Below are 12,517 nucleotides of genomic sequence, written 5' to 3'. Positions count from 1 at the left end.
TGAGTTTTTAGTCGTTTCTTGAAGACCGCAAGTGACTCTGCCATTCTGATGCAGTTAGGAAGTTCATTCCACCAACTGGGCAGATTGAATGTGAGAGTTCGGGAAAGTGATTTCTTCCCTCTTAGAGATTGAACCACGAGGCGGTTCACCGAATGCAAGTTTCTGGAGGGCACATAAATCTGCAGAAGTGAGAGCAGATAAGAAGAAGCAAAGCCAGAAGTTGCTTTGTAAGCAAACATCAGAGCTTTGAATTTGATGCGAGCAGCAACTGGCAGCCAGTGCAAACGGGTGAGTAGCGGAGTGACATGTGCTCTTTTGGGTTCATCAAAGACCACTCGTGCTGCTGCGTTCTGAAGCAGCTGAAGAGGTTTGATAGAACTAGCTGGTAGCCCGGCTAGTAGAGAGTTGCAATAATCCAGTTTGGAGAGAACAAGAGCTTGAACAATGAGTTGAGCTGTATGTTCAGATAGGAAGGGTCGCACCTTTCTGATGTTATAGAGTGCGAATCTGCAATATCGAGCAGTTCTAGAAATGTGGTCAGAGAAGTTTAGTTGGTCATCAATCGTTACTCCAAGGCTTTTTACTATTTTGGATGCAGTAATGGTTGCCCCATCCATCTGGATTGAAAAGTTATGGTGTAGAGTCGGGTAGAACCAGAAAGAAAAATAGGCTGTACATATTGTGTTCATCCAATAGTACATTGAAGAAAGACGGTTCAGCTCATTATCAAAGAGCTCCACTGGACTATCCCGAAGTTCAGGAAATCGGTGGGATGTTGATACACTCCTTGTGAGACTTCACACATTTACATACGTAAACAAATTCTGAACAGAGACTGGCAGTACCTTTAGACATAATAATAGATGGTGGGCGCGTTGACGTGTCGAAGCAACGGACCGAAAGCGCGAACCATGCTTTTTATTATAATGTCTATGAGCAGTATGTCAAATGTATGGACACGTACACCCACTAAACCGCAGCAGGGCAAAGGTGCGCCATTCACTGAATCCAGAATGGGGGTTCTCGACTGTCCGCCACATTCTGTCTTTATTTTATGCACTGTATTTGTCATAACGTTATCTGTAGCTCAAATGACAGCATTCTGTATTTAGCATTCCACTTGTATGGTGGTAAGTGTCAAAACACCTCTCAAAGCGATTTTTCGGATCCGAAAAATGGAAAAAAATCAAACCTGGTTCTAATTTTTTTATGACGGACGAAAGTTTCGGAGGCAGTGTGTCAATATGATTGACACAACCTAAGGTCGAATTATTTTTTAACGTGCGAAAATTACGCACGAAAATTTTGTATTCAGTGTGCAATAACCTCAAAAGTAATCATCTGACTTTTTAAACACTTAGGCCACCGCCTTGCTCTGCTCCCACAGATCTTGACCAGGCCCACATTTGTCATCACTACCAAGCTGACCAATCACAATTCTTGGGCTCTGCATTGTTGCATTGTATAGTTACATTTTTTGAGAGGTGCACGTGCATTACTTTGATCAAAAATATGGTAAAAAAATTGTTAAAATATATATTAAAATTTAAAATAACTGTTTCATAAGGAATGTAGTTTGAAATGTAATTCACAGGGGAATTACCAACCTACGTCACAAATGACATCACATGGGTTCAATCGCGCATAACGGTTGCAATAAAGACCGGTTGCAATAGCAAACATGTCGTGTTGTGCGGTAGGATGTCAAATTCGAGTACAAAATTAGAAAACTTTTACCATACACCACACTGCTTTACAGTTCCGTCTTCTTTCCTTGTCTTTGGCTAGGCAGAACCTCAGTTTTTAGCACTACAAAGTTTTGAATCTGGTAATTACTATTGCAAATGGACCTGTCAGAGGAACGCCGCTCACTTTAACATTAATTTTTCTGAATAACTGTGCTTATCACTGAGTGACAAGCTATTATAATACACTAAAAGCATTATGTGAATAATATATATGATATATAATCAATATAACTTATCTCTAATACGACAACAAACTCTGTACCGCATTGCATGTCATTCCCTTGCTGTAAATGCTAGCGCGTTTTTTTTTTTTTCTTTTTCTTTTTTTTTTTTTTGCAACCTTGATGGGCGCCCATCCTGAATGTTGACAAACCGGTAATTCGCCTATTCATGTGATTAAAACTGTATTTTCAATGCCATTACCCCAGTCTTCAGTGTTCCTTAATGATTATTTTATTTATTTATAATTTTCTATCTCTAAATATTTTTTTTTGTAAATATTTCTTTATTTATCGCTTCACAGTATTGTGGAAACGAATACATTTATCTTTTTAGGATTCTTTCATTAAAAGAAAGTTAAAAATAACATATATACATTTGGTCATTCTTCATATACATTTTTGATTTATTTTTTTTATTGATTTATGTTTTTAATTTACGTTTTTATTTTATTTTATATTCATTCATTTTCTTTTCGGCTTAGTCCATTTATTAATCCGGGGTCGCCACAGCGGAATGAACTGCCAACTTACACGTTTTTACACGGCAGATGCCCTTCCAGCCGCAACCCATCGCTGGGAAACATCCATTCACACACATACACTAGGGTCACTTTTAGCCTACCCAATTCGCCTGTAACATGTTTTTGGACTTGTGGGGGAAACCGGAGCACCCGGAGGAAACCCACACGAACGCGGGGAGAACATGCAAACTCCACACAGAAACGCAAACTGACCCAGCCGAGGCTCGAACCAGCGACCTTCTTGCTGTGAGGCGACAGCACTACCTGCTGCGCCACTGCCTCAATTTATTTTATTTTTCATTTATTTTTTTATTTTATATTTTTATTTTATTTATTTATTTATTTTATTTTATTTATTTTTTTATTTTATATTTTTTATTTTATTTATTTATTTATTTATTTTATTTTATTTTTATTTTTTTTATTTAAGATCATCTTATTATAGTAATTTCTTAAGAATTATGTGACACTGAATACCAGAGTTAATGATGCTAAAACTTTAGCTTTGCATCACAGATATAAATAAAATTTTAAATGACCTTCAGTAAGAAAACGGTTCTTTTCAATTGATTAAATAATTCTGATTTTATTGTCTTTTTGATCAAATAAATGCTGCCTCAGTGAGAGAAAAAAAAACTGTGATCCCAAAAGTTTGACCTGTGGTGTACATAAACATGCGTGAATGCAGACGGGCATGTTATCATTGAACATGCTGGAATGTTGTTACTTAATCATCATCATCATCATCATCATCATCATTATAATCAACTTAACACAATATTTCATTAACACACTTTTTAAAAATTGGTTAATTCCTTCATTAATCATTAATAATGAATCGACAATCTCAAGTGAAACGAACTGCTTCGAGACTTTCCCCTAATTGAATAGCATGTGAAAAGACGTTTGCACCCGAACGTGTGTTTTTTGGCACATAAGAGTGTGTCCTGTGCTCCTGAGCTGCCTGTGCTTTTTCTTTGACCTCAAATGATCGTCATATTCCCTCATTAGTGCTCTGCCTCTGGCTAATGAGATTAACCTCCTGCAGCAGAAACTCAGTGTGAGAAAGTTGTGCGTGACAGCATCTGCTTACTGCATCAGGTGTACACAAACACACACATGCATCGGATGTACCCTAAATGCATGTTGAAAATGCCTTTTTTGTCTCCTTCTGTGTTCTAAATGAAGGGATGAAGGTTAGTTTATAAATATTGACGTACAGTATGTGTTATTCATATGTTTGTTGGCTAATCACTTCTGATAATTAACTCAAAATGCCATTCAGTGTAACACTAGTTTGCTATAATAGTGTTGTCAGGCATGTTCATAATAAGAATCATTTAATGGCATATTAAAAGACTCCCAATGAATTGCAGTCAATCAAAATACTAATAAACTGACATTTCTAATATTTTAAAATGATAAAAGTCTTTAAAACCACCAGCTTTTAATCATTTATCAGCAGTATTTTTATTAAGCCAAAACAGTATATTATGATCACTTGTACTTTTATAGATCTATTTCAATATTTGACATCAGAATAAGTGTTTTTACATAACAAACTCTGCATAATACCATCAATTTCGCATCAGTTTATCTGTTATGCTGGATGATGATGAAATATTATTTGACATATTTTAAAATACTATTTTACGAAACATTATTTAACATTTCATTTTGTTTGCGGTTACACTTTCGTTTAAGGTGTCTTTGTTACAATGTAAGCGTTAATTTAACTACTGTGTAATATTAATGTATTACATGTGCTTACTATATGGTTAGGGTCATAATGAAAGTTGAGTAATTATGCATAATTAATTGTAATTACTATAGTAAGTGTATGTAAAGTAAGAGTATGTGTAAAAAAAGACACCTTGAAATAAAGTGTTGCGCATTTTTTTCCCATTTTTAATCAATTAACTCTCTTTTGTAAATATAGTTTCAGCCAGTCACCAAATTTGGGTGTCTCATTTTTGACCCATTTACACTACCTGATGAAAGTTTTGTTGTCGATTCCAGTTGTAAGAGCAATAATTAATTACTTGCAATTGAGCATTTGAAAAAGTGGCAGAAGGTCGATTTTTCTAATGAATCATCTGTTGAACTGCATCCCAATCATCACAAATGCTGCAGAAGACCTATTGGAACCCGCATGGACCCAAGATTCTCATAGAAATCAGTCAAGTTTGGTGAAGGAAAAATCATGGTTTGGGGTTACATTCAGTATAGGGGCGTGCAAGAGATCTGCAGAGTGGATGGCAACATCAACAGCCTGAGGTATCAAGACATTTGTGCTGCCCATTACATTACAAACCACAGGAGAAGGCAAATTCTTCAGCAGGATAGCGCTCCTTCTCATACTTCAGCCTCCAAATCAAAGTTCCTGAAAGCAAAAAAGGTCAAGGAGCTCCAGGATTGGCCAGCCCAGTCACCAGATATGAACATTATTGAGCATGTTTGGGATAAGATGGTGGAGACATTGAAGATGAATCCAAAGCATCTTGATGAACTCAGGGAGTCCTGAAAGAGCACTTTCTTTGCCATTCCAGATGACTTTATTAATAAGTTAATTGAGTTGCAGAGATGTATGGATGCAGTCCTCCAAGCTCATGGGAGTCATACACAATATGAATTCTTTTTCCACTGCACCATGACTTTATATTCTATACTGGACATTATTTCTGTTAACAAGACTTTTATCTATGCAAAGTCAGACTTTATTGTCCTAATTAAATAAATAAAAATCAAGGCCTGATCATATTTTATTTTGGTAAAATAAGCATAATCTAGAGGCCTTTGCCTTTCATATAAGCCACTTCTGATACCAAATGATCGACTAAAATCACATTATTATATGTTGTTCCTAAAACCTGGATAGACGACAAGACTTTTGTCAGGTAGTGTACACCATTAATATTATGCTAAATATATCAACAGTGTATCCATTTTTGGCCTCCCTTTTTTCTAAATATCATTGGCTGTTGCATTAACAGCGTGTTAGCCAGTATGTTTAGCTCACAGAAGGAGACTCAGAAAGGCTGCGGCTGTGCTGTGTGTTGTGTGCGTGCGTGCGTGTGTGTGAGGGCTCTGACTGACCACTGACACTCTACAGGACTCGATTCTACCACTCTCTGGGTCCCGTCAGCAGAGTGGGCCGCATGTCCTGCAGAGGATCGCTCAGGCCCAGCAGGTAAAACCAACAACCTCCGTCAGGGTCTCTCTCTGTCTGTCCTGGTGCTTTTCCACTGCGGGGTACGACTCTGTTTGCTTTTCCACTGCAGTTTAGCATCACCTCAGAGTGGGTGGGAATAAATAGATAAATATGAATATGTCATTATAGGTGTGCGCCTCTACTAGCATGACATTCTGGGTCGCCTCATTCTACTGGATCTACTACTAATAATGATATTTCTTTGAGGATTTTAAAGGAACACTCCATTTTTAACAAGTTCCTTAGAGTTAAACAGTTGAGTTTTACCATTACTGAATCCTTTAGCCAATATCAAGGTGTAACCAGAGCACTTTTAGCTTAGCTTAGCATAAATCATTGAATCGGATTAGACCATTAGCATCTAAAAAAAAAGTTTTAATAATTTTCCTTGACACTTCTGCAGTTAAGTCATGTACTAAGACTGACAGACATTGAAAAGTTGCTATTTTCCAGGCCTATATGGCTGCAAACTATATTGTCTTTCTAGCGTAACAATCAAGAAACTTTGTTACTGTACGTTAGGCGTATTCAGAATAAGAATTATTTAATGGCATATTAAAACACTCGCAATGCATCACAGTAAATCAAAATACTATTAAATTGACATTTTTAATTATATTTTTGTCACCATCTTTTAAACCATTAGGTGATAATCATTTATCAGCAGTATTTTTATTATGTCAATAATAATCAAGAAACTTACCTCTTATGTCATCTTATCAAGCGTTGATTATTTCTTTTTAAAATCTGACCTTAATTATCCATTGTTCTACACTTAAATGGCTATTAAATTCATAAAAAATTATATTATAAGCTCAAACGATTTTATTATTACACAATGTACAACTGCGCACTGTGTTCCCATTCATTATAGATAATGGAAATTCAGCTTTTTAGTCTTTGAATGTCAGGCTGAAGTCAGGGAATTTGACATTTGGCTGGGAGTAGGAACCCTGTTATTAATACTTAGACTTAACAGCCATGTTAAATAGCATGCGGCAGTCTATTAAAATAACCCTGTAGCTGTTGTTAATGACTGTATATTTAAATCTAGCATGTTTGGAGTCTTGAAGCAAATGTGTGAAGCGTGAGCTGGAAGCTAGTGAGACTTTTTTTTTATCAGTATGCTGATGTACTTCCAACTGAAACGGAATATTGAGTAGGGGGCGTGGCTTTCTTTTTTGTGTATTGTTCCTTCATTGCAAAATAACGGTTAGAGGCGTGTGGTTAAGAATATCGTGGCTGAAGCAGTGAAACTGATGTCAACAAAGGACCGCCACTCCAAACATGGATGCAAATGCAATCAGAATTGGATGGAAGATTACCAAAACAATTTTTTGCTATAATATTAATAATAATAATAATAATAATAATAATAATAATAATAATAATAATAATAAACTTTTTTTTATATAGTGCCTTTAAAAGTAGCATCTCTAGGCACTTTACAGACATAAAATGTGCTGCAGCAAATGTAATAATAAAAAAATAATAATTAAAAACACATTAAATAATAATAGTAATAGATCTAAAAATCATATAAAAGTCAAATAAAATAAAATAAAATAAATCTACCCGTAAAAGGTAAGTTTTAAGAGATAAAGGGTAAAGAGTTCTACAATTTAGGTGCCAACGAAGAGAATGTCTGGTCTCTCATATATTTTAGCTGCATTGACTGAGCAGTTAAAAGACAAGCATCAGACGAGCGTAAAGCGCATCTAGGAGTTTATGGGATTAAAAGCTCAGATAAATAAAGTGGTGCTAGACCAGGGGTGTCCAAACTCGATCCAGGAGGACCGGTGTCCTGCAGATTTTAGCTCCAACTTGCCTCAACACACCTGCAAAGATGTTTCTAGAAAGCCTATTAAGAGCTTGATTAGGTAGCCCAGGTGTGTCTGATTGGGGTATGGAACTAAACTTTGCAGGACACCGGCCCTCCAGGACCGAGTTTTGGAAGGGCGGGCAAGTTTAGACCATTCATGGCCTTGTACGCAAGTAGATTATCTCCCACGAATTAATTGTTCACCTAAAGAATAGCAATGTTCGCTAGCAAAATAATCATTGTACATTTTGATTTCACTCTGACTTTAATGGCTCAGGGATTGACGATTCTCTCTGGTCAATCAGTGATCGGATTTATTTACAGGTCATGCTTTAGTAACAGAAGAGATCATTTCAAACAAGCCAATTAATAGATACTGAAAGACTTTGAGTTGCTGTGTAAACCCACTAACCCCTGCCCCCCCACCAGTGGAAAAGCATCATCTGACTGGGGAACTGCCGCCGTCACAGTGTGCCGTGTGTGTTTTCTGGCTGTGGAATCAGGTGGTGGGCTTTTCTGAATCACACACGTGCTATTGTTGACTTTTCTGCTCCAACAGCTGCTAAACCAAAAAGCCGCTGATGCATTTCTTCTGATTGCTCCTGCTTTCTGTTCTTCAGACATACAGCTGATCTCAGCACTGCTTCAGTTGCAAAGAAGCGCATTTTAGCATAACACGCAGGGCAAAGTGTTAAGATGAGTTTTCAGTGAAAGATGATGTTCTGTTTACACTAAGTGGGAATCTAAAAGTGTAAAGTATCCACTAACACTAACATCACAGCTCTTATGAGTCTGTAAAGGTATCAGAGTTGAAATGTAATGAAATGTATAATGCGTGCATTAACGGTTGCATTTAGACACAGACACAAAAAAAAATCTGTTTGTTTTTTTCTTGCATTACACCTGACACAGGATTTGTCCGGATTTGTTGCACATATGCACAAATGTAACTTTAATTTTTAACATCTGTTCCTAGCGGTGGTGTAAAGTAACAAATTACAAATACCCAAATTGCTGTAATTGAGTAGTTTTCAGGAATTGTACTTTACTAAGTAGTTTTAAAAATGTGTACTCTCACTTGAGTACATTTTTACTGCAGTATCTGTACTTTTACTCCACTACTTTCCTTCAAGCTGCAGTCACTACTTTATTTTTTCTTTATATATATGTGTGTGTATATATATATATATATATATATATATATATATATATATATATATATATATATATACACATGTATATATGTATATGTAAATGTATATATGTGTATGTGTATATATATATACACATATATGGGGGTGTGCGGCCCGAGGAGAGAACGTGATTCATTTCTGCATGTCTAGTTTAATATTGACAGCGCAATTTTTTTTTAAGTGAATTAAATTATTGGTGGGGACATTTTAATAGTTGGCGGATATTGGTGGGGACACATCCCCTCCGTCCACTCTAAATCTACGCCCCTGTTATAATATAATATTTTATAAATGTCGAAAACAAAAGAGCACACAGTTTTTTGTTTGTTTTGTTTTTGTTTTGTTGTTGCTTTCCTAACTTGAATTATAGCTATTCTGATAACATTCACTTGGATTCATTATGCAGTCAATGCTTTTGGACTTTCACCAAACGTTTTTGTTTGTTTTTTTTTAATATTGGCAAGCTCATTAAACCATGAATTGGCATCGTTTAAACCATGAATGTAAAACATTATCATTCATAATAACCTTCACACACCTCTAAATTCACAATAAGATATGCATGAGGTAAACAAGTGGGGTCAAGAAATTCGAAATTCACGTTCATTTTTTTTGGGCTTAGTCTCTTAATTTATCACCACAGCGGAATGAACCACCAACTATTCTGGCACATATTTTATGCAGCAGATGCCTTTCTAGCCGCAACTCAGTTGTCTTTGGACTGTGTAGAAAACCAGAGCACCCGGAGGAAACCCACGCTAACACTGGAAAAACATGCAGACTCCACAAAGAAATGCCAACTAACCCAGCCAGGACTCGAACCAGCGACCTTCTTGCTGTAAGGCGACAGTGCTAACCACTGAGCCACCGTGCCACCCTAAAACATGTTTAGTCTAAACTAAAAAAGACTAAATAGAGCATGTGATTGCATATGATGTGTTTAAACCATGCACTGAATGTGTAGTAAAACAAATGATAATTACAGTCACTGGCAGAGATTCAACAAATAAATAGAGCAAATTGCGATGACCTCAGATGCATATTATGTAAATAATAATGGGAACGTTTCTCAGTGCAGACGATTTGAAGGCTGGCAGTAATTGTTTTGAAATGTATTGTTGAATGTGTTGAGTTTGTTACAGAAACAGTGCTTTGATGGCCACAACAGTGCTTTTAAAAGGGTAACTTTAATTTCGAGACTCAAGTTCTCAAACAGGGGTTTATCATGCTGAGACTAACACAGCAGGCTAGAACCATTTTTGAAACACTGCTTCAACCAAAAGTGATTTTGAAAAGAAGCAGATTAGGAATGACGGACATGTGTTGCTCATAGTTAATAAACACCACCTAATTTAGCAAATCAGCTTATTTACTGAAGAGTGTATTAGTCACGTACACTTATTACAGCTGTACTTGTTCTGGAAATATTTTTCTTATTCCTTTTTTCCCATTGAGATTTAAAAATATATATATTTAAGTCTTTGTTAAAGTGTTTTAAGCCACCAAACCAATATATGAGGAGAGTCACAACTTTACAAAGTATAAGAAATTCAAAGACTTTTGTACTTAAAACTGTAACGAGGGAAATAACTACAATCCCTTAAGCATTGTGATATTTCCCATGTGATTTTTCAATATTTACTTAATGTATGTAATGTAAAAACTGCATGTATGGTAAAAAAATGCACATTGTAATAGTTATTACATTATTATTGTGATGAAATGTTCATAAGTATCTCAAAAAGTAGTAAATTTTATATAATTATTATTTATATTATTAGATTACATTGGATTTTTTTTGTCTTGTTTCTAGCCCAAATATGTAAACATTCTTAAATTAAGAAGCATTGTCAAGACAAGCCAAAAATATTGTCCTGTTTTCAGAAATAATAAGTCAAAATGAAGTCAGTTTTTCCTAAAAGAAGCAAAATAATCAACCAATGGGGTAAGCAAAATAATCGTATGTGAAAGTGAAATTAAGCAACAATAATATTGACGTCTGTCCTAGTTCTATTTGGCAGCTTCATAAATGATTCACCCTTTTGAATCAGATCATGAGTTGAATGAATCACACAACCAGTCTAAATGAATTGTTTAGTTCCTAATGTCTTAATATGTGTTTTGATATACATCTGACTGAATGGTGAGACGGTTTATTTTTGGGTGAACTACACCTTTAAGATGGATATCAATGCTACTTTCTAAATGGTTCATACTTTACGTGTTCACTCTCCATTTCCTGCAGACATTCTCACTATTTTCACATGGCTTTGTTTTTAACAGATGTATATTTGCTTGAGTGATTTCTGAGTTTATGATGTGATGGGTGTTTCTTAAGTGTGTGAATTAATGTTAGATGTGTTAAAACATGCTAGCAGAAGCAGCTAACTTGTCGGTGTTGTGTAAAACATGCTAACTTGCTAATTAATTCTTCTAAACATGAGAAATATTCTAGAAATATTTAAATTTGTGAATGTTATGAGCTTAAAGAAACATGCTAGCAGCATGTTAAATCAAGTTAATAACAGCTAGTATGATGTAGCCATGCGTTAAATGCTAACAATAGGCTAATAGATGACCTAACACCGACATCAGTCACTTTTACCTTAAAGGTGTGATCACACTTCACTCATTCACTCTCTGTTTCACTCAGACATTCTCACTTTTCTCTTATTGTGATTTTGGGGTGTGGTTTTTAATCAATTTATATTAGTTTCTATGATTCCTGAGCTTATATTGTGAGTTTTATAAACGGTCTTTGTGTGTGAATTAGGATACTGCTACATCACAGTGTGCTAAACTGTTAAAACATGCTAGCAGCAGCTACCTTGTTGATGTTGTGTAAAAATGCTAACTTGCTAATTCATTCTAGCTACATACTAATCGAGAAATGTTCTAGAAATATTTAAATTCATGGTTGTTATGAACCTAAAGAAACATGCTAGCAGCATACTAATTCAAATTAATAGCAGCTAGTATGAAGTAATATATGACTAAAAACTTTAAGACCAACATCTCATTCACTCTCTGTTTCACTCAGACATTATCGGTCTCTGTTTGTGAATTGTGTTTTGTGCTAAAATGTTAACTTTTTGATGTTGTGTAAAAATGCTAACATGCTAATTCATTCTAGCAACATATGAAGCACTGTACTAAATGTGCTTAAAAAAATAAAATTAATGGTAGTTATGTGCTTAAAGAAACATGCTAGCTGCATACTAAATCAAGATAACAGATAGAATGAAGTAGCCATGTGTTAAATGCTAACAATGGGTTAACAGATGGCCAAAGACTTTAAAACCGACATCTCATTCACTCGCTGTTCTGTAATTTCAGAGTTTATAATGTGAGTTTTATAATAGGTCTCTGTAAATTAGTGTGTTGCTACGTCTCAGTGTGCTCAAAGAATAAAATGTGCTAGCAGCAGCTAACTTGTTGTGTAAAAATGCTATATAATAATGTTAAATAATAAATGCCCCTAACACCGACATCAGTTGCTTTTTAATAAAAATGTATTAGTTTCTGTGATTACTGAGTTTATAATGAGAGTTTTATTAACGGTCTCTGTTTTGTGGATTGGTATGTTGCTACGTAACAATGTGCTAAAATGTTAAAACATGCTTGCAGCAGCTAACTTGTTGAGGTTGTGTAAAAAAATGCTAACTTGCTAATTCATTCTAACAACATGCTAAACGAGAAATATTCAGATTCATGGTGCTTAAAGAACCATGCTAGCAGCGTACTAAATCAAGGTAATAACAGCTAGTATGTGTTAGCATGTGTTGAAAATGCTAGCAATAG

General features: G+C 35.4%; 1 protein-coding gene across 2 annotated transcripts in view; it reads left to right on the top strand.

Annotated features, from left to right (window-relative positions):
• The window catches only part of ralgps2 (Ral GEF with PH domain and SH3 binding motif 2), a 218,037-nt gene that overhangs the window by 191,548 nt on the left and 13,972 nt on the right, over positions 1–12,517 (top strand). The window contains exon 16 of one of the 2 annotated variants that reach the window (XM_056480833.1): positions 5,603–5,680. The exons of the other annotated variant lie outside the window; for it this stretch is intronic. Within the exon in view, the coding sequence (XP_056336808.1) occupies positions 5,603–5,680 (78 nt within the window). The remainder of the gene's footprint in view (positions 1–5,602; positions 5,681–12,517) is intronic. 2 annotated transcript variants of the gene reach the window in all.

Source organism: Danio aesculapii, chromosome 20 (assembly GCF_903798145.1).
Source record: "Danio aesculapii chromosome 20, fDanAes4.1, whole genome shotgun sequence".
NCBI classification, from domain to species: Eukaryota; Metazoa; Chordata; class Actinopteri; order Cypriniformes; family Danionidae; genus Danio; species Danio aesculapii.
The sequence above is the reverse complement of the archived record's forward strand: the minus strand, read 5'-3'. Positions and strand labels throughout refer to the sequence as shown.